This window comes from Malus sylvestris, chromosome 12, assembly GCF_916048215.2.
Source record: "Malus sylvestris chromosome 12, drMalSylv7.2, whole genome shotgun sequence".
Taxonomy (NCBI): Eukaryota; Viridiplantae; Streptophyta; class Magnoliopsida; order Rosales; family Rosaceae; genus Malus; species Malus sylvestris.
This window is the reverse complement of record NC_062271.1, coordinates 25,646,641-25,669,892: the sequence shown is the minus strand read 5'-3', so window position 1 is coordinate 25,669,892 and position 23,252 is coordinate 25,646,641. Positions and strand designations below refer to the sequence as shown.

Here is a 23,252-nt window from a genome sequence, read left to right as displayed (position 1 = left end):
ATAACAACGAAATATTCATGCGGTTTCAGAGATCATATTATATAAACATGTACATGTAAAGCATTAGAAAATAATTAAGAACTATATATATCTAAAGGTCTAGGGATCAAAATTTTATTAATCCAGTCATGCAAAACTTTCACAAAACCAAATCATTATTAAGGCTATATAATCATAAGATCACAAGAAGAATTTATTGTAGGACAAAGTATGGCAACGGACATTAGATAATTTAGCAGTTGCGAAAACACAGAAAGTTTAAGTTAAACAATAATAAAGGATAACTAGGATCACTCCAGGGCATCACACCCCTTGTTGGCATCTCAACAAGAATTTTGGCAGCTCACCAGAATCATCCCATCGCAGGATTAAAATTCCAATCTCTTAAAAACAACGCTTTTCTATTTATTAACTCTTCACCATTTGTTTATATGAATTACAAGGGATGTTTATAAAGCCTTAAACCTAATGAATTATGAAACCTTAAACCTAATGAACGCACAGAAAAGTAAACTTATTACAAGAACGAAATCCTTATTCAAAATAGAATAGAAAACTAAATCTAACCCTCATAATCAAACTAGAAAGAATGTTAATCCCTATAAGTAGGAAATCAAAAGATTAAAACCATAAATATTAAATTAAAGACTAAAACGCCCTTTAATTTAGGACAGCCACAATTTTTGTTCCACATCAAAATTGGTTTGAGGCTGCTTCCAAGTAGAACTCGGAAACACTGACTTGCATTTCTATTGTGAATCTGTGTGATGAACAACTCGGGGGACATTTGAGTTCACGGGCAAGGTTCTAGTCAGGAAAAAAGATTAACATAAATTTAATATATCATGTCATAAAACTAGATATGTCCCTAGCTAGATAAAGAAAATTTGGTAGGTTGGGACAACTAATATCTATAAAAAGGGACAAAAAAGCTTTAAAATATAATTTCCATCTCCATTGAATTTTAGAACTCATGGAATAAATATAATCTAGTACTAATTAGGCATTTTTTGTCCCTTTTCCTCACGTGTGGGATAGCCTGCAACATATCAGAGAACAAACCAAATGCATATGATAGCACAACGATCGATAAAACATCTTCAGACTTTTGAAAGATAAATTCTTGACTTGGGGCCGTGGACAGCTATGATATTGTTTGATCCCCATAAAATAGGAGCCCAGCCAATACCAATGTCTCTTCAACAAGACTTTGACAACATTAATATACCTTTTAAGGAAAACAAAGCACCATTTCATACAAAACACCATTTCAAACAAAAACCTAACTGCCTTGATAATTGGAAAACCATTTCAGTCAATTAGAACATATACAAGTTGATAGATGAGAGATTTTCTTCTTTTCTAATTGAGCTAAATGTGCAATCTAAAAGCTATAATTATTGGAGTACTTTTTCTAATTTATTATTAAAGAAAAAGTGACAGCAACTCCTTCGAGACATTCATCGCAGTGTATGATTAATAGTTTATCAAATTAATATTAGCTAGGTGAGACGAGAGGCCACCAACTCCAAACATATTGGCAGCAATTTGGAACTTCTAATTTGGGGTTATTCTATGAGCTTATGGTTTCAGAAATCATATGCATGAACATTAATGGTCATCTTGATCAGAAATGTATAAGGTACAATTCTTATCAAAACTTAATGATGGTTCTTGACCCTAAGATTTGAGGATAAGGTGTGTTGTTGAAAAGGGTCCTCTGTTCCCATCAATCATATATATCGGTACAAGGAAGGAAGGGCTGAAGCCCAACAAAACCTACGTACCTAGCTGATCTCGGAGAAGAACTTCCATGGAGTGGGTACGCAGTTACGGTGACTTCTTGTGTCAATACATGGTGGTGCACCCGTACCATATAATTAATTAGTTGTTCTCCTGATCTAGACCAAGGGACCCCATTCATGTCAGTTATCCTATATTTTTCATACAAACCCTAGATAGTGAGTGGATTAGATTATCCTTCACATATCTTTAAACCCCAAGTGGTTTACAAGATTTGGCCATTGAAAGTTGTACCTATACCCATACAAAAGTTACATAACCTAACAATTATCAATTAATTGAGTGTTTGCCCAAAATAATTGAATGTTTCCAATTTACAAGAACGAGAGGATGATCACTGTTTGTTCTCTTCTAGAGGGTGAGCTCCTGTACGGATTTGGATCCTCTCCTGAGCCCAAATAGAGGACCCTCCTGACCAAGGAGTGTGGACCGCTGGATTTTCATCCAACGACTATAAACAGGGGGGTCCATTTAAAGTTATAATAATTATAGCTGTTGGATAAAAATCTAACGGCCCACACTTCTTGATCAAGAGGATCCTCTCCTTGGGCTCAAGAGAGGATCCAAATCCCTCCTTGGGCTCAGGAGAGGATCCAAATCCCTCATGTACGATACTTTGTTTCTCTTCTATAATGTTTAGGATTGTTCTCAATTTTCTTGTAATGCAACACAATCAAATCAGACGTATGTATATGTAGAGAGAGAGAGAGAGAGAGAGAGAGAGAGAGAGAGAGAGAGAGAGAGAGAGAGAGGGAGGGAGATTTATCCTTAAGCAATGTGAGGGAGCAAAGTGTCAAAACCAGCGCCCAGACGCCGCATGAGTTCTGTCTAGTTCTTGACTTGAATGTGGAAGCGTATTAGGGTTCATGGTTTTGCGTATTAGGGTTCTTTGTTTTTTGGATCAAATAGTAAGGTTCTTGGTGGTTGTCAATCTTGGAATTGGGGGCCCCGCCCTAAATCCCATCCTCAAATGGGAGAATGGTAATCAACCCAGTGAACAACAAACAGTACTTGTATGATTGGGGTGGACATCTAGGTTTGACCATTGGACCCTAGCTTGGATAGTTGGGCTTCATATGAAACTACTAACTGCTGGTCTCGTGTATGAGTCGGGATTGTGGTCCTTTATAAGTGGGCTTCCCCGAAGTCACATTCACCTCTAAGTAAAGGGACAGTAGAATTAGCAGATCACCCATCACTCTAATTTCATCATTTGTTACATGATCAAGGAACCATAATAAAAGCCACTTAAACTACTGTCTAGCGGTATTTCTCTTTACTATTATTGCTAACCTATTGTAAGATTTAGTCCAATTCGCCACCCCACTTAGTGTAGATAATATCACTTGCTCAAAAAAAAAAAAAAAGTAACCGTAATTAAAATGTGTGTCCCATAACGACCTAGTCTTTAGTCTGATAGTATTTGTATTCATTTGATTGGAGAATGTATCAGATTTTAACTCGCATGGTAGCGATGAAGTTATATATTTGTGATCAGTTCAACACATAGTTGCATAGTTGCTCATAAACCATTGAAAAACTGAATTTAGCTTAGCATAAGCAATGTGGTCTCTTAACAAAGTTAACCCATTTAAAGAATAATATTTAAAAAATTGCCTAACCCAAATACTGAAAAAACAAACAAACAATTGGATTCGATTCAGCTGTTGCTTTGTAAATGTACTCTTTGAACTTAATCACATTGCTTCTTCTCTTATGAACGTGTCAAAAACAACCAAAAATTCTGTTTCCTTTTCCTTTATAAATCGAAATCGAAGCCAAAAAAACAATGCAGTCAGTTGCTATGGCCATTAGGCAAATGAGTGTCTTCTTCTCTTCCTTACCAAGTAATATCCAAGCCCTCCAAAAACAAGAAGAATAATCAACCCATCAACCACTCCTACCAAGATCAAAACCCATTTCTTCAAATTTGACTTCCCATGACCCCCATGACCTCCCTTTGGAACCTTCACCATATAACTCAATAATCCACTTCCCCTATTCTCAACCTGTTTAACACCAACTACCATTCCATATGTAAAGCACTCTTTTGCAGAAGAATACAATGCTGCTGTACAATTACAGTCCTCGAAGCACAAATTACCACATTCTTCTTTGCTCACATTAACAATCTTAGCACCTCCTCTCAAAACACTAGTAACACCCTTCAATTCACGCATCTCCACCTTCGTTTTCTTCCCTTTTTTGCAAAACCCTCCTGATGAAATTCCTCGTCCGCAGTCAGAAGCAGTAGTACTAGTACCAGTACCCGTCTCATTTTCGGTGGGCAAGAGTGGAATGCATGAACAAGCTCCGGACAATGTACAAACTCCGTAGGGCTTACACGCCAATGGAAGATCACATGTGGCGTTGAGCGCTTGAAAAGAAGCATCAAATTTCGACATACCAGGTGAGTAAAAATAGAGCCTCAAATTTCCTGTTTGGTTCCCCAATGCTAAAAACCTCATAGGCTGAAACTGAAAATTTTCATCAGATGGATGAATCTGTGCAATTTTCTTTTGATTATAACTGAATAACTCTAACCCCTTTGGACCCAATTGAATATAAGCAATGTTTCTGTTCTCGGTGGGCTTGAATTCCCAATAGGAATAGTTCCACTTACCAGAATTCAAGTAGAGAGCAATCCTGCTGGGTTCAATTTCGAGAGAATAGTATGAAGTGGAGTTGCTTGGGAATGAAGTCAACCTAGAAGCCACGCTTAGTCTCTGTCCCCAAAGCATTACATCAGTTGGAAAATTAAAACTCTGCCACTTTATTCTGCCTAATGCATCAACTAGAACTAGATTGCCTGTCCTCAATATCTGTAATTTCTGCACCAAATTGACAAGACTAAAAATTAAAAAAAAGGAATATAAAGGTAGCGATTTTCACACTCCAATGTTAACCATCTGCACTCCAAATTGAATAATACGATTTTTGAGAAATGGTTTTCTAATTCCTTTTTTCTACTCCAATTCTCATTTTCTTTTTCTTTTCCTTAATTCTCGTTTGATTTATCAATACAACTGCTAAAAAGATAAAAGAGAAGTGCAGGGGAGAAAAATAGAGTGTGAAAGTGCATGAGGATAAAAGATGAGCGTTAAAATTATCATTTGCAGAAAAATAACCATTTTTACGGTACCACTTTACACTTTAACCATATGCACACTTACAAATGGAGTGTAGAGGCTAAAGGATGAGCGTTAAAATAACTTTATCGGTATAAATTTACCTGCACACCTTGTCCAGAAGTCCCACTTCTCCATCCCACTCTACCTTTTGGGCCCTTCAATCTCAAATCTCCGTCACGGGAGAGCTCAAGAACACATATTTTTGAAGTATAAAACTTTGAGTAATGGCCAGAACACCACACCTTGACATCTCCAAGAAAGACTTGCAAGGAGCATGAGTACTTCGCACTCACAGGTTCCACACTCATTCCAACTTTAAAACTTGGTTTGGTTTCATTGTTCTCAATCAAAAAAGCGCTGGATCCCACACTGTTCTCAAAAGGCACTGGCAACCTGAATTGGTATCCGAGAGGAGCATCAGTTTTCGAGTAGCCGTAAGTGAAGCAAATGGTGAGGGAGATGAAGAAGTATAGCTGCATGAGTGAATCGCAGGCTCAAGTTTCAAGCATGAAGGCCTTTTTATGGCAGGAATTTGATGAGAGACAGAGTGGGGGGAAGGTAGGCACGAATTGTGGAGCTTTTGCAAAAAGGGTTTGTGCTTTCATTTTGCTTTGTTTTTTAGCTGCGTTAAATGTATACAAATGCGGGGGATGTAGTGGGGTTGCTCATTCGCACGCTGGAATGGCTTGTGAGTGTGAATATTCTTGTTAGGGTTTTAAAAAGTAAATAAATATAAGGTGATGATTCTCTACTGGGTGTCCACGTGAGGTCGTTTTTGGTCACGAGGAATACCAATAACATCATAACATTCTCCAAGTTTTTGTTCACTCTGAGGTGTGTTAGTGCCTTTTAAAGCTAGTGTGGAGCCCATAGAATGAGAGTGATGTGATGAGAATTTTGAAGTATCTAAAATACGGAACGAAACAACATATATTATTATATGATTAAAAAAAATTATTTAAATGTCCTTCGAATTAAATAAAAATGTATACTATTTAATATCGTATTTCAAACACACTGAAAATTTCTCGGTTACTAAGACCGCCCATCTATGATTCTTTTATAATGCGTTTGGTGTCAAATGAGTGCCAGTCCTCGTAGTGGGGGCAGCAGGCCAAGTTGCATGATGAAAAAGCATGGAGCCTCCTGCCACGTGTACGATCATTATGTCCTCCACATTTCCATGCTGACATAGTTCTCGCGCCACATTGACGTGTAGGGTTCCCAAAGGACCGAACCAATTGGGCGATTTTGGGCTTCATTGAGCGACCCGACCCGAGACAAATCCAGGTTCATCTGAATTCTTGCAGCCGACGGTTCGTATATTTCGGTGTCGGTCCGGCTTCGTCGTTTCGGGATATTAATGGAGATCGGATATGCGGCTCTTCTTCCAGCGTACGACCTCTAATTCCTCACCGCCTCTTCATCGTTCACTATCGCCGCTGTTCCTTCTCCGCCAAGTTCTTCCGCCGCGGAAGTGGATGAAGAATTGGAGGAACGACGGTCGTACGACGAGCTCTGAAGCGCCGGGTTCTCCCGTCACTCCCGGTGGCAATTCCGTAATTCGATCTGATTCCGTGAGTTTTTCGTAATTCTGTTTTTCTATTTTCAGAAAAATAGACTCTGTATAAATTTACCGCTGAATGTGCGCTATAAAATTAAAGAATTTATTTACTACATTATTACTTTACTTTCCATAGAGGATAAGTTGTTCAGTACGCCGGGAACACCAACTGTCATAGCATATTTTTTAAGTCTCCGGCCATTTGTGTTATGAAACTCGATATACAGGCTGTGTTCTCGACACGTTGAAAAATTAGAGTTTAGAAATTTTGTTTGGTATTCAAATTATATATGTGTATGGTATATGTTATCTTTGATGTTCTTTTCATTTCCTTGTGCTTCTTGTGTCTCCCTAAATTGTTGTTAATGTTATTTAAAAACACTCCAAGAACAAAACTTTAGAAAGAATAAAAAAAACGCACATAGCGAAAATGGTGCTTCTAAGGTTTTTCAAATTGGGAAGAACCCTATTTAAGAAAGTGTTTGATACTAGAAGTAAGCTAAGAAGTTCACTAAAATGTTGTTCAAATTTCCAGAGGTGGTTTTTTGAATTCGCAGTATTTAGTTTATTCCCGCCACCCCTTACTTCTTTTGAATTTTAAGCAAAACTAAAAAAAGGGGACTATCTCTTGTAAAAATGAAACCAATGGAACACATTTTGGTTTAGAGTTTTTGCGAGATTTTATTTGTACCAAATTTACTGATCAAGTTACTAATCAATTTTTAAGCCTAACATGTGTTCGTGTTGTGCTGTAGCTGCTTCTTGTTGTAAATGTACAGATTTAAGGTTTGGTAGTTAGTACTACATTAAACTTTTATCTATCAGATTAATAGCAGCCCAATCATTGGATTCTTTTAATTATTACGTATTTGGATATCATTTTCTTAATTAAGTTCTGTTTCCTGTTCTTTAAACTCACAGGTGACCAGTTGTGGCTCTTCTTCAAATACTTACGATGGTTTTGTGAGTGGAAATGTCGGAAACTCAAACGAAAACTGGCAGATGATAAGGGTTGGAAGTTTTTCAATTGATTACAAGATTTTTGATGTCCCATCTGGTATTAGATCAACGCAACTTGTTCCCAAGTCTGCATTAGATCCTACTGATAAGGCACACTGCTACTCTCTCAGTTCGTTTATTCATTTCAATAAAAGGAAGTATCGAATCGATTTAAGATCAAAGCTAGTTAATATGGAAGATGCTGCTACAAGTTCAAGCTCTAAGAATATAAGTAAACTTCCACATGAAAGCTCAAATATGTCAGATTGTCAAAGAGATAACGATATATATTCATCTTTACCTACAGAATTTGGGAAAAAAAGAAAGCATGGCCTCCCAGAAAAATCTCAGTCCGCACCAAGAAATATGAAATATGTACCTGTTAGCAAGAACTCATATTGGTCTAAGGGTTCGCAGGAACCGTTTGATATATGCATGTCTCTGACCAGAAGTTCTGCACCTAAAGATTCTTGGCATGCAAGAAAGATAGAAAACCTGAATGAAGAGGAGGACATGGTGGAATTCGAAAATCCAGCACACACGGAACTCACAAGTTCAATAGTACTACTGAGGTCTGGGATGGTATTGTTGAAACATTTTGTCACCCTCAGTGAACAGGTTTTGCGTTCTTTCCCTTCTAGATCATAGATTAGCAATTCTAAACCGGAGAAGTAGTCTCATATAGCATCAATTTCCAGTCATGATGAGCATTTGATCAGCGGTATAGTATTAGTAGTGTATTTTGGTTTCCAAAATCATTACTGATAATTAGGTTTTGGATATTAGTGCCATTAACTGAATCCTTAGTTAACAGTTCAAGATCTTCTGATGATTCTGGTCTGTGGTGACACATTTTACAGTTTTTTGAAAATTGATTGTTTTAGATTTTGTACACTGCAAACTTGTTACTGATACCTTGGTAACACTTAAATTTATAGGTTGAAATAGTGAAAAAATGCCGGGAGCTCGGTTTAAGTCCTGGAGGCTTTTATCAGCCAGGTTACCATGATGGAGCAAAACTTCGTCTACAGATGATGTGCCTTGGCTGGGACTGGGATCCTCAGACAAGAAAGTACGGAGATAGGCGAACAGTAGATGGTACTCGGCCTCCTGGTATTCCTAAGGAATTTAGTTTGCTGGTAAAAAGAGCGATTCATGAGGCACATGCCCACATTAAGGAGGAACTCAGAGTTAGCAGAGCTGAAGAAATACTCCCTTCAATGACTCCTGATATATGCATTGCCAACTTTTATACAACAACTGGCCGACTTGGTCTTCATCAGGTATTTACTCAAAGTCTCAAATACACTTTCAATAAAACCAAACGTATATATGCATTGCAGGATCTTGAATCGATGTAAGTAGAATTATAAATTTACATTTACACATCAAGATTACTCTTCAATGCTGTTAATTTGGTTAATCTTATTCTTAAATTTGTGTCACTTTCCACGAGCCCCAATTGTTCCTGAAAGCAACAATTATTTTTTTATACTTTTTTGGTGATCAGACAAGCATTGATTTGCAGGATCGCGATGAAAGCACAAAGTCTCTCCATGACGGATTGCCTGTGGTCTCCATCTCTATAGGTGATTCAGCAGACTTCCTCTATGGAGATCAGAGAGATATTGCAAAGGCAGAGAATGTTGTTTTGGAATCAGGTGACGTGCTGATATTTGGAGGACCTTCGAGGCATATTTTTCATAGCGTGACATCCATCCTACCGGACTCAGCCCCAAGGAGTTTGTTGGAAGCAACCAGCCTTCGTCCTGGACGTCTCAATCTTACCTTCAGACAGTATTAATTAAACACCTTTCATATGTTACCACAGGTCTGGCATTCTACTTACACACCTTGTTTAGTTTTCGTCATTATCCCCCAATACAATTAATCGACTATGCGATTTACGCTGTGACTGCAACTTGGTGCATTCACTGATCTAAAAACAATTGCTGCTATAAACATATTCAAATTTTGTATGGTATTAAGCTTCTTCGAGATATCAAGATTCGAGGCTTCATTCAATCGCGTAACATTCGAACATAAATCGATTAACTAAATGCTTATGAAGCCTATTTATTAGTTCCCTGTTTGTATATTAGGTTTGATGTGTACACCTAGAAGGTCATTTTTGGCTGTGAGGCTGTTTGATTGGTTTAGTTATGAGCTTAATATTCCAATTAAACATAATGTGATGTTGATCCAGTGGCTCATTATTTAATTATGAGTTAAGTGATAGAATTAGCAACATTCTACTTCTCAGCCGCTGCTTTTGATGCGTGCACTGCATCATCACTGTCCTGTTAGATGATGCAATTATCTTATGATTTTTATATTCTTGAACTTGTCAAAAATCTGTGTTAATCTGTGGGCTTATCAATAAAAATATTATGCTACTTGTGCAAGGAATCTAATTGGAGTTGTCAAGATAAGATATTTGCCTCAAGGACACAACATTTGGCTTTGATCTGACGTCGGCCCTTGTCTTTTGTTGATCGATAAAAATAAGGAATGATGGTTAGACACTTTCACATAAATATGTGGCTTTGATCTGACGCAACTAACTTAATGGTTAGACACTCTCCCAAAAATTCAACAGGATAACAGGTTCTCTCCGGATCTTTTTTATGAGGATTTTGAAGATTCGTAAATCGTGTTTGTTCATTGTACATCACAGTTATAGAAAATAATGAACTTTGCTTGTGCTTATAGTTAGTTAAGCTACGCCCTATAGTATTAATTTGTTTTATGACGGGATCTCAACTTTTTTTGTAGTATTAGAACAACTTGTTCCACATGTGAAGCTCAACAGCTATATGCGCTCCATATCATCATATTCGTATTGTTTATGTGTTAGGCAAAACATGTGAAGCCCAACAGCCACAATCGTTCCCCGTCACCCTTTTAGTGTTGTTCGCATGTTAGACTTGAGAATTCGCGACACACGAGGGGAGGATGTGTTAAGGATCGAATCCCACATAAAGGAAAGGATGAACCTTGCATCTATTTATAGTTAGTTGAGCTGTCACTTAGTACTATGGTCTAGTGGTATTTTTCTTCACTTGTAAGTGAGAGATTTTAGGTTCGATTTTCGTCAAAGGAGAATTTGAATCACATTGTTGCTAGCCTAGTGTGAGGCTTAGCTCACTATCCCAGAGCAACTTGTTCCATGTGTAAAGCTCAACGGCTATGTGCACTTCACATCATCCTATTTGTGTTGTTCATGTGTTGGCCAAAACGTGTGAAGCCCAACAGCCACAGATGTTCCTCATCACCATTTTTGTGTTGTTCTCATGTTAGACTTGAGAATTTGCAACACGTGAAGGGATGTGTTAAGGATCGAATCCCACATAAAGGAAAGGATGAACCTTGCATCTGTTTATAGTTAGTTGAGCTGTCACTTAGTATTATGGTCTAGTGATATTTCTCTTCACTTGTAAGTAAGAGGTTTTAGGTTCAATTTTCGCCAAAAGTGAATTTGAATCACATTTTTGGTAGCCCAGTGTGAGGATTAGCTCATTATCCCAGAGCAACTTGTTCCACATGTGAAGCTCAACGGCTATATGCGTTCCACATCATCCTATTTGTGTTGTTCATGTGTTAGGCTAAACGTGTGAAGCCCAACAGCCACAGGCGTTCCTTGTCATCCTTTTTGTGTGTTCCCATGTTAAACTTGAGAATTTGCGACACGTGAGGGGATGTGTTAAGGATCGAATCCCACATAAGGAAGGGATGAACCTTGCATCTATTTATAGTTAGTTGAGCTATCACTTAGTACTATGGTCTAGTGGTATTTTTCTTCACTTGTAAGTGAGAAGTTTTAGGTTCGATTTTCTCCAAATGAGAATTTGAATCACATTTTTGCTAACCTAGTGTGAGGATTAGCTCACTACCCCACTCCCTTAGTGTAGATATATCGTTTGTTAAAAAAAAAATATAGTTAGTTGAGTTGATTCTTATTGACAATTCATTTTATTTGTGGAGCTTGAACTTTCTTCACACTATGCATTATATTAAGGTACCATCTAACCTTACGTAGGTACAATTCTAGATGGACACGTCCCAATCTTAATTTGTAAGTTGCTCAGGCTCCCCAATTAAAGATTCTCCCGTCAATTAGCTTGGGCATCAATTATGCTATTCCATCCTTGATAACAATAGATGATTGTATCAAGTTAATGTGATATGTATTTTGTTGTTAGGCATGCATGTTATATTACTAAACTGTCAATTTAAAAAATTTACATATATGTATTTTGTTCAAAATACGCATTTAAAATTCAAATTAACGGTCTGACAACATAAATTATTAACTTACCGCTTTTTTTTTAACGAATTGTTTATTGAGGAAAGATGTTTGGAATCAAAGCAACAACGGTGACATATAAAATAACAATGATAGGCAGGGATGTCTTTGAGATTTCGGAGGCCATGTGCGAAATTTGAAAGAGGGCCCTTCCTTAAGATAGTTTTTTATTTTTTTATTTTTATTTTTTAAATGTACTGATGCTAGAAAAAAGTCACTTAAATCAAAACAAATTTTAATACTCACTGAATGCAAGATTACAAATGTCATTAATTATAAGTAAAAAGAGTTACAGACATAACCTTCACTAAATAATCAAAAGCAGTTCATTCTTAAATAACCAAACATGAAAAACAAAAAACTTCAAAACTTTTAACTTTGAAGTTTCACTTGAACATATAATATTATTATATATATCATTTTTTGAGTGTTATTACTGGCACACAAAATATCTCATTGTACTCCAAATTTTTATATTAGAAAGGAAATAATTACTCTTATAAGAGGTGCACAAAGAGATTTTGAAGTACTAACAAAAGCAATTGTTTTTTTTTTAATATAAAACATTATTACATAATATTAGATGACAAAATTTTTTAGAGTTCTTATAAATTTGGAGCCCTGCGTGACCACATCTTTCGTTCCCCCTCAACTCCCCCTTTACTGATATGGATGTGGAAATCCTACGCAGAAAACACGTAATGGTGGCATCTAATCAACTTGCATGTCAAAATCCATTTTGTTACTTGTAACTTGTAATTAGCATTTGCCTACACACTTTGTGTGTATGAACACATTTTTTTAGAAAATGAGAAGGAGAGAGAGAGAGAGAGAGAGAGAGAGAGAGAGAGAGAGAAAGAACGTGAGGGGAGTGAGAGGTTTTTTTTTTTTTTTTTAATTTTAAATATTAGAGATATTTTAACATCACCTATAGGTGATGCTTCAATAAAAACAGTAAAATTTGAACTTGTAAAATTACATTATTGCCCATCATTTTTTTTTTTTGTGATAGAAGACTAAGTTGTCTTTTCACCCTCTTTTGGTTGATAAAAAGAATTTCATTAATTAATAGAGATGAAGATTTCGTTTGCACTTGGGTCATTGTGTTAATAATTATTTAATTGAATCTTCATAGTTTAACAGTTTAAATTGCATTATTGCCCTCCAAATACTCAAACCACAGCCACAACTTCAAACCTTCTTTTATTAAATTTTAACATGTACGTTGTTTAATAGTTCTTGAATATGATTAGCACTAATCTCCAAACTTAGAACTTACATAAACTTCCCACCTTATTAGTGATTGTATTCAAGATATCCATGGTGTCGTGACTCCCCTTAGATAAACCGATATTACGTAATGTACGTAATTAGCTCTCCTTTGGCTTTGATTTTCGACTATGTTCATCGGAGGATGGTTTACTAATTAATCCTATTTTGGGCTCATGTGAAATCTCATTCTTGGATTTCACTATTTAAAATTACGTATCTCACATTTCGTATTCATATTCGTAGTTTCGACGCGTTCATATTTACGGCGTATACAATTTTTATTCGATAAGTAAAAAGATGAAATTGCCCCTGTTGTGTTAAACAAGATTCTTTGTGGACATATTTGATCCTTTCATAATTTTTCAGATTTCTTTACATATTTGGATAGTACGTATTGATACGAACGCGTGGGCGCAAACGGAATGTAATTTGGAGTTATTAACTAACAAAGTCAAGGGCAAAATGGCCATATAATTATTAAATTTGGAAGGCTCCAAATTTGTTGGAGCAGGAATGGCTGGGATGAAGCCACGTGTGTGGCTGTGATGGAGAGAAGAGAAGAGAAAGGGGTGTAGAACTGCCCAATCGAGAGAAAAGGCGGACCAATGAGATGAGAAAGCTAGGAGGGGAATAATGTAATTTTACGATGGTTTTCAGTCAAATTTTCGATGAATTCTTCGAGCAACCACCTGGAAAACCTTCCTTGATCTTCCCTCTCCCATTTGCACCCATAATCGAAGAAGTTTGGCCCTAATTTCATGAAGAACGGAACTCGTCTGCATTAATGGGTGCACAACGGTGATTCGCCATTTCTACAAATATCACCATTGACCACCACCATCAATCGACTCCTCTCAACCCCAGGAGCAAGGCCTAAGTATTGGATAAGGCGTTGGAGTTTGTTTTGGTGACGAATCGAAGCTCACCCTTTTTAGGGTTTCCGACGCTTCGAGGGATTTTCCAGCCACTTCTTGACCGAACTAATCTTCGGCCCAGGTATGAAAAATGTTCATCTCCTTGTGTTGTACATTTCTGCAAATTTTGGTGAATTTTAGTGTGGGTCAGAATTTGGGGTTTCCGTTCGTCGGAAACCGCCACCCGTAGCGGTGCGTGCTCAATGGGCTGACGCTGCCTTTTTAAGTTAAATTTGATGTTCTGATTTCAAATTTGTTAATTGTTTGATATAGTTCGATAGTTTGACCATAGTATAAAATACTACGCCACTTGATCATTTTATGAATTAACGATCAAACCGTTAGATCGTCACCAAACCTTAACACATTATAGTACATAATATTTGAGGACCATAGGAATTGACGGATTTGAATTTCTAAATTTGTAAAACCAAACGTTGATAGCAACATAATTCTAGTAATTGGCGGAAATCCAACCGTTGGATCGTTCCGAAATTTTATAATATTGTTCTAGAAGATAAATGAGATCCTTAGGAAGTTATGGATCAGAAATCCATGGGCAGATGTTCTAGATTGACTTGTATAGGTTTGTGGACCCCACCTTTGAGAGAGGCTTGACTTTTGGTCAATATGCTACGAATTGATCTTAAATATTAAAATCAGCATTACTAGAGACTATGTAGGGTTTAGTGGGCCTATATTGGTTAGTGAGTTACCCCAGACAATATATACATCGGTTTACGTGTATGGGACGTCATATTGTGATATATATATATATATATATATATATGTGTGTGTGTGTGTGTATGGGATGTCATATTGTGATATATATATGTGTGTGTGTGTGTGTGTGTGTGTGTGTGTGTGTGTGTGTGTGTGTGTGTGTGTGTGTGTGTGTGTGTGTGTGTGTGTGTGTGTGTGTGTGTTTAGTTATCTTCTTAATAATGTGAATGATAAGTATGATAAATGTTATGACAATGTGATCCTATAATCCTATTAGATGTATTCGGTAGAACTTATATGCTTGTTGACATATTAGTTGGTGGCCATGAGAAGTTAACGGTGCAGGTGACTACGTTGTAACACATAGGGGTTGAGATATAGGTAGGTTGTGTGTTGAATTTACTGCATCATGTAGCAGTGGTACATGGATGGTCCTGCTTGGTATTTCTGCAATGGAGGACCATACGTATTTCAAGGGTAATCATGCTTGGTATATCCATGATGGGTGATCACCGCATGCACGATTAGACTTTGCTTATGGTTCTGCTTGGTATATTCGCGATGAGGGACTATACTCATTTTAGGAGTGATCATGCTTGGTATATCCACGATGGGTGATCACTACTTGGTATATCCGCGATGGGGGACTGTTAGGGGTGATCATGCTTGGTATATCTGCGATGGGTGATCGCTGTCTACGTTATTAGACTATGCATATGGTTCTGCTTGGTATATCCGCGATGGGGGACCATACGCATTCTAGGAGTGATCATGCTTAGTTTATTTGCGATGGGTGATCACTACCTAGAGCTATATGATACAGTCCTACTTGGTATATCCGTGATGAGAGACATTAGGGGTGATCATGCTTGGTTTATCTACGATGGGTGATCACTACCTAGAGCTATAGGATACAGTCCTACTTGGTATATCCATGATGAGAGACATTAGGGGTGATCATGCTTGGTATATCCACGATGGGCGATCACTGCCTACGTTATTAGACTATGCATATGGTTCTGCTTGGTATATTCACGATGGGGGACCATACGCATTCTAGGAATGATCATGCTTGGTATATCCGCTATGGCTGATCACTATCTAGAGTTAGGATGTGGTCCTGCATGGTATATCCACGATAGGGGGACCATACGTATTTCAGAGGTGATCATGCTTGGTATATCTGCGATAGGTGATCATTGTTTGCACACTTAGATTATGCATATGGTTTTGCTTGGTATATATGGGGGACCATACACATACTAGGGGTGATGAGGATTGGTTGTACTTGGAACATTTCGATAGGTGCCATATTTTAGTTGGATTCTGTTGAGTGGTCCGGAATCCTTGCTCTTACTCATTTTCATAAGGTTAGTTCGACCCTAGATTCGAGTGAATGGGGAGTAACCACAGTAGACCTTGTGAATATAAATGAAATTCACCATGTTATTACTTATAATCCAAGTGACGATTTATGTAGAGTTCTTTAATAAAAATCATCAAATGATATATTATTTCATTGATTGATTAACATAGTTAGATGTTAATATCATGCATCTTTGATTCATGGATTTGATTAATTGACGTGATTGTGGAGTGTTGTTGGATATGATTGTTATTACTATGAATAGATCAGTAGATCAGTGTGGCTTGAGAATAATATTGTGCTTTGTTGGTTCTTTGATATGTTACATGTTGTGGATTGAGGTATCATGATGAAAACATAGTGATTTATATGATGGATGGAATGAAAATCTTGAATATCAAGTGGGTTTGTTATGTAGCTCTGGACCTAGTAATTTCATGCTTGGCAAGTTCTAATAAATGATTGAGGAATGCTATGCTTTTCTGCTTGAACGTACTGTGATAAATGTCGAAGTGTAGTGAATGGTGAACTACGAATGACTTGATCTCTATTTAGGGTACGTAGGTAGTTTAACGAGGAGGTTAGATGCATTCATAAAGTATACGGAAATTACTAAGCAATTCGAATATTGAATTATGCTTTGTACATATCCCGGAGCCAAGGACTGTTGGATATACAGATACTTGGTGACATCACGTGTCGATCCTAGACGTATGTCGGGATCGGGGCGTGACTTGGCTAACCACTTCTTTGGAAATGGTATAGAGACGCATGTTAGTACTTTGCTTAACAATCCTTATCATACGGTCTAAGTGCATTTTTGCTTGATAGACATGGATCCGTTTTTTTGCATACTCCATTGAGGTTAGGTTTATGGATGCTTTGTTGGGATGCACTGCTCAAGCAAACACACATTTATGGTTTTGAGTGCGTGATTCACAAAATTACATAAACAATAGTTGTTTTAAGGGGGCAAGAAGGGTTATCGTGATATAGGCCTGCTTCTGGCCTAGGTCAACTTAAGTTATGGATGTTTTGTTGGGAGACATTGCTAAAGTAAACACCTGTTTATGGCTTTGAGTACGCGATTCATAAAACTATATAAACATTAGGTTTTTTTTTAAGGAGGTAATAGGACAATCTAATCATGTGATTAATCAAGTTATTCTTATAAAGTAACGGTTATTTTGTATTTGTGTATTGTTGGGCCCAGCATGGGTGCAATCCTCAATGCAGGAAGTCCCCTTCTCTAAAAGAGTGTCTAACCAACCACGGAATCAGATTGACCTATTGAAATTTTAACGTGTTTTAGGGCCTAACAAATACCAATGAAGTAGACGTAGGTTTGGACTTATATCAGAGTCCTTGGAATTGAAACATCTTTGAAAATGACTTTCACCTTCACCTCAGTTGTCTATTTGATTATATTATTATGAATAGGGATGTCTAACTTTCCTTTGCATCATAATCCATGGTTCTTTTTCTTGACTTTTGTTGCGTGGTATTCGGTATTCCAAATGCCATTTGAGTTTATTATGCGTATAGTGTTTGCTTCACATGCTCGTTAGGCAATCGATTCTTAGGTTGAGTTATGCATTTTAAATGCGTTTTCAGGCACAAATAACAGTAGTTATACACAAGGAAGAAAATATCGGTAATATCGGAAATATCGGTAGTCCGAAAACACGGAAATATCGATGGAAATATTGGGATAATATCGATATCGATAAAAATTACATGGAAACCACGGAAATTGTAAGAAAAACTTGGAAATTTTTAATGAAACTTTGCAGGATGTTTATTTAGTCAATTATCTATTAGTTTATCACAAAAAATTGGAAGGAAATGCATTGCATGATGGATTTAACTGATTTAAGTTGATTATATAGCGAGCTGACAAACATTGTGAGTGTAGAAAATATGTAGTAATTAATGAAAGAAGTTTAAACACACCATAATCATTTATATATAATGAATTAGTACAATATTTTACACTTTATACATTGTATGGTAAGATACATGAGTGACTTAGTATCACATAGAGTGAACGTGGTGAGTAGTTCAAAAGTAGATACTTGAAAAGAAATTAATCAAATTTTAATATGATGTAATTATTTGGACTTGATTTAAAATAGAAATTTATCATATATAATATATGTAACTGAAAAAAAATTAATCAAATTTTAATATGATGTAATTATTTGGACTTGATTTCTCTTTATACATATATTCTTCTTCCAAATTAATCAAATTTCAATATGATGTAATTATTTGGACTTGATTTAAAATACAAATTTATCATATATAATATATGTAACTGAAAAAAAAATAATCAAATTTTAATATGATGTAATTATTTGGACTGATTTAAAATAGAAATTTATCATATATAATATATGTAACTGAAAAAAAATTAATCAAACTTTAATATGATGTAATTATTTGGACTTGATTTCTCTTTATACATATATTATTCTTCCTATTTTCAAGTATTTCAGTTTAGTAAGTGATTTTAAATTTCAGAGACAAAATTCTTTTAAGAGGGGTAGATTGTTACACCCACCCCCAATTTAAATTGTATTTTCACTAAGTTTGAGTTTATCTTACTTTTAAAATTATTTTTGGATCTTAATAGGTGTGCCCAGGGGGCCCACCTTGCTTTTGTGTCCCCGGTCTCTCTTTTCTCTCAGTTCTCTCTTTTCCCTAACTCTCTCATCTCTACCCGTGCTTTCTCTCTCTGCACTCTCTGCACTCTCTCCTTCTCCCCGTGAATCAACCTACACCCTTACTTCCACACCACATCAACGAAGGCGATCTCTCTTTTCCCTCACTCTCTCATCTCTACCCGTGCTCTCTCTCTCTGCACTCTCTCCTTCTCCCCGTGAACCAACCCACACCCTCACTTCCACATCAACGGCGACACCACCTCATCGCTCTCCTCACCTTCTCCCTCTTCGCCATCTCCGCCACCGCATCAAGGCCCCGCAAAACCCTCTTCGTTTCCTCCTACTCCTTCTCCCTCCGCCGTCTCCCCTCCTCCTCTTCCCCCCTCCGGCTTCGTCACCGAAATCAGTCGGCTCCGCCCCGCTCAGAAGCCTGCGCGATCGCACCGAGGACATCCCAGCGTCGTCGTTTCGCTGCTTTTCGGCGTTAGCTGCGGCACGCTCACCGTCGATTCCTAAGATATTATCGATATTTTGACGAAAATCCTTTGGATACCTATTAAAATATCGGTCCGGTGAAAAACCGATAATATCGGCGATATATCGCCGATATTATCGGCATTTTCTTCCATGGTTATACAACAAAATAATGTAACAGTGGCAGACTCACATCTTTTAGGTTCTTAACATGAATTTTAACATGGTATGGGTCGAGTACAATGATAAACACATGGACCTACTAATTATATAGTACTACTAAGGAAGCACCTAGAAAAAGATTCCTTTTCTATAGCTAATAAGGGCCTACTTGGTGGGTGCGCAACTCCCCGAAGATGGTTTACCACATTTTCATGATTTCATTCACTAATATGTTTTGGACAAACAACTTTCCAATGTCTGTTTTTATATTTCCCATCATTGTCGAAATTTGAAAGAACCACTCCCATATTACATGTACCCCTTACCCCAGCCAAAATATAATAGAATCGGTGAGATCATCACAAGAAAGTATTTATGACCAAGTATCGCAACAATAGACTTAAGCGTAGTTGCATTAATTAGAACGAATATGGTTTTTTTTGTGCTCGAGTTCAAATCTTGTTTTTCACAATTTAGATTAGTTTAAATTGTTTTAGCATAAATAAACTATTATACTATTGAGAAAGTTGAGGTTTCACCATAAAACCAATTAGCATAGAGAGTTATTCAATTACGTATAAGCACACGCAATGTCACTTCTTTCTCCAATGTGAGATTCATCACATGCAAGTTCCCTTCTTTCCCTGATGTGTGATTCATAATCTCAACACGCACATCACGTGTGGCGAATTTCAGGCCTAACACGTGGACAATACAAAATCGGGTGACGTGGAGCGTGAGTGACCCTTGGACCTCACATGCAAGACAACCTAATACCATGAAGAAAGTTGAGGTTCCACCATAAAACAAATGGATAATATGGGAAATTATCCAATTACTTCCAAGCACATGCAATATCTCTTCTTTCTTCGAGATGGGATTCATACTTCAATGGATATCAATAAATAATTAAAATAAATCTGACAAGGCTCTTATGGGGATAATGATAAGTAATAGGCACAAAATATAAAGGCTTATTAGTCGAAATGCCCATTGAAACTGTCATTGAGTTTGTTTACCCCCTAAAACTAGTTTTGTTTCACTTTCCCCCCCCCCCCCCCGAAACTGACATTTTTAACTCTTTTATCACACTTTACCCACTTCCGTTAATGGATTGTTAAATTCAAGGGTATTTTAGATATTTCAGTTTTTGCATATTTATTTACCTCTAACCCCCAAACTAAACAAGTCTTGATTTTATTTTTGACAACTCTAATTCAAACGCATAAATTTTGGGCATTTTTAAAATCAAATTATTCAATCAATAGAAAAATTGACACACCCCGACCGGAATCAAGGCATGCTGGCGGTCACGTGAGGGTGACATAACCATGAACGCAGAGCGGAAGTGATAGTGATATGAAAATGTGAGTAAATAAAAACCAACTAGCTAACTTACACTAGGTAAATATATATAAGTGCAAGTGGAGGTACTTAAGGTGTAGATACACATATTCAGAGCATAGGTAACCTAGATGCAGTCCAACAAGCTAAGTATGAATTATACAAGACATGAAAGAAATTCCTACATTAATTGAAGTCTATTAGAACCGCCGTAAAGTCCCACCAACACGAACATCTAACTAGAACCTGGAGGGGCGCAAAACAAAAAAACGTGAGTGGGTAAAAGCAAAGCTTTTTAAAACCATTTCTCTTTCCAAAAATAATAACCCTTCACCGTAAAACCTGTATAATTTCCCAGAAAATAGTAATACATACATATGTAGAAATCATGCTCAAGAGTAGTGAAAACAACTATATGCCATGTCAAGTATCTCAGCAATGAAATGAGTAAGCCAGGTGAAATAAATCAATGTAAACTGATATGTCAGCCAGAGTCACCTAACGTGACCTGTACGGCTGAGCCTATAACTCATCTACCAATTCCTGCACACGAGTCGGAACCACCTAATATGGTCTGTGCGACAGGCTGTGTGCAAATAAATATGCTCAAGTGCTACGATCACGTGAAGGCTATGCGAAGTATCGCAAGTCACCTACGAGTCGGAACCACTTAATGTGGTCTGTACGATAGACTGGCACCTGTCTTGGATCCAAGGTGAGCGTGTGGTGTGGGAGATGAACGATCACGCGAAGGCTAGGCCTTGGCCTCGGGCGGAGCACTAACACCGAGGTGCAAGATAATAAGCACTAAATGCATCTAAACATAACCATAAACACTGCAATCACTATCATCAATATGTACTCACCTGAAGCTTACTTGGGCGTCCGCAACGTCATGCAATAATAGGCATATCTATACTAATGCATATACTAAAATGTAATGCAATTGACATGGCATTTAAAAACGTAAATCCATTTAAAACAATTTCTGGGAAAATGGAAAACACATATACATATATAAAGAAAACCAAAAGCCCACTCACTGGTATGTACCAGGGTCATAACCCCTGCGTCTTGCCTAGTTACGCTCGTCCTCCGGAAACATCTCACATATATGTGAAACAACTAATTTAACGTTAAGTTTAAGCACATAACCAAAACTGTATAATAACTTTTCATATGTTGCTCAATTTGGGTGTTTAAATATACCATTGTGGCCTACTCAACACCACGAGCATCCCCATATTTTTAGAAAAAATTTCTGATGTCTCATGCGCCCTAACGCGCCAGCCAAGGCAAGGCCATATGCATCCGCCACGCACAGGCACGTGCCTAGCACACTGACAAAATCCCTAACAGCGTTAGGGAATATTCCGTTTAAAAACTAACGTAGTTACCTAACGCCATCAATATATTCTGTCAAAGTTGACGGAATATTCTCTGTCTTTTCCGATGGTTTTGCTGGAGCCACCACCGGCCGCCATCTACAATGCTGGATTCTAGAAAATCTTAAAACCTTAGTTTCTACTTCATTTTTCAACCAAATTTCACAAATCTTATATAGATTTGAAGCTCTCAACAAGGAGAACATAATCTTACCCATTTGGGGACCTAAAACCTTCAGGAACTGGTCGAAAAATAGCTCAACACAACCGGCCAAAATTGGAACTCGACAAACCTAAGTGTACTGACATTCGAACCATTCCAAAACTAGCCTAAGATCCTTATAGAGTCGATTAGGACCCTTTTATGCCTTAAAATCTCGTGAAATGTCTACGGTCACGTTGGAGTAACAGAGTACCTCACCGAAGCTTATGGTTATTCACGATTCCGACGTCCTTTCTTCGAACAAAGGGTATGGTTAGGCTTGCAAGCTTGCAAGAAGTTCGATCTGTGAGATTTTGATGGTGTTTAAATATTGGTGGGCTCGGGTCATATGGACGAGAAAGAGAGTTCAAGAAGGAAGGAGAGATGAGGGTTGCATGTGTGTGTGTGTGTGTATGGTCACGGGTTTGCCAAAAGAAGAACAAATCTCAGGCCCTAATTGGGTTATAAAATTTAGGGCTTAAGAAATTGAGTCCAAATGGAAATAAAACCAACCCCAATTCCACTTATTCATTCGTAACATTTCCGTTATGAACCCGATTCGACCCTAACTCGTGTCAACACACTTGTGACAACGCGTACAATTTTATTACGTCAACGAGAAAAATAATTTAAAACTATATACGTACATCCACATCATTAAGCCTTGAGGGCATTATCATCAACTTACACTCTCGAGGATAAATATATATATAATTTGGGACGGGTCGTCACAACTTACCCTCTTAAGAAAATTTCCTCCCTGAAGTTTCTGTGCACTAGCACAAAACATATTAATAATCATAAAACATACGTGGATATAATTCTCGCATACAATCCTCTGTCTCCTAAGTAGCCTCCTCCATTGAATGGTTGCTCCACAAAACTTTAACCATGCGCACAATTTTGTTCCTAAGAACCTTATCCTTCCAATCTAAGATCGT

At 37.3% G+C, this 23,252-nt stretch overlaps 2 protein-coding genes across 2 annotated transcripts; one reads left to right on the top strand and one right to left on the bottom strand.

Annotated features, from left to right (window-relative positions):
- Positions 1-3,335: 3,335 nt before the first annotated feature.
- LOC126592461 (G-type lectin S-receptor-like serine/threonine-protein kinase SD2-5) lies at positions 3,336-5,736 on the bottom strand. The gene is made up of 2 exons (XM_050258135.1): positions 5,036-5,736; positions 3,336-4,634 (listed from the first exon to the last, which is right to left on the bottom strand). The coding sequence occupies exons 1-2, from the start codon at positions 5,411-5,413 to the stop codon at positions 3,615-3,617; spliced, it is 1,398 nt and encodes a 465-aa protein (XP_050114092.1). The 5' UTR covers positions 5,414-5,736; the 3' UTR covers positions 3,336-3,614.
- Positions 5,737-6,034: 298 nt separating this feature from the next.
- Positions 6,035-9,522, top strand: LOC126594369 (uncharacterized). The gene is made up of 4 exons (XM_050260670.1): positions 6,035-6,511; positions 7,420-8,115; positions 8,436-8,780; positions 9,026-9,522. Exons 1-4 carry the CDS (start codon positions 6,311-6,313, stop codon positions 9,299-9,301), a joined length of 1,518 nt encoding a protein of 505 aa, XP_050116627.1. The 5' UTR covers positions 6,035-6,310; the 3' UTR covers positions 9,302-9,522.
- Positions 9,523-23,252: the final 13,730 nt, after the last annotated feature.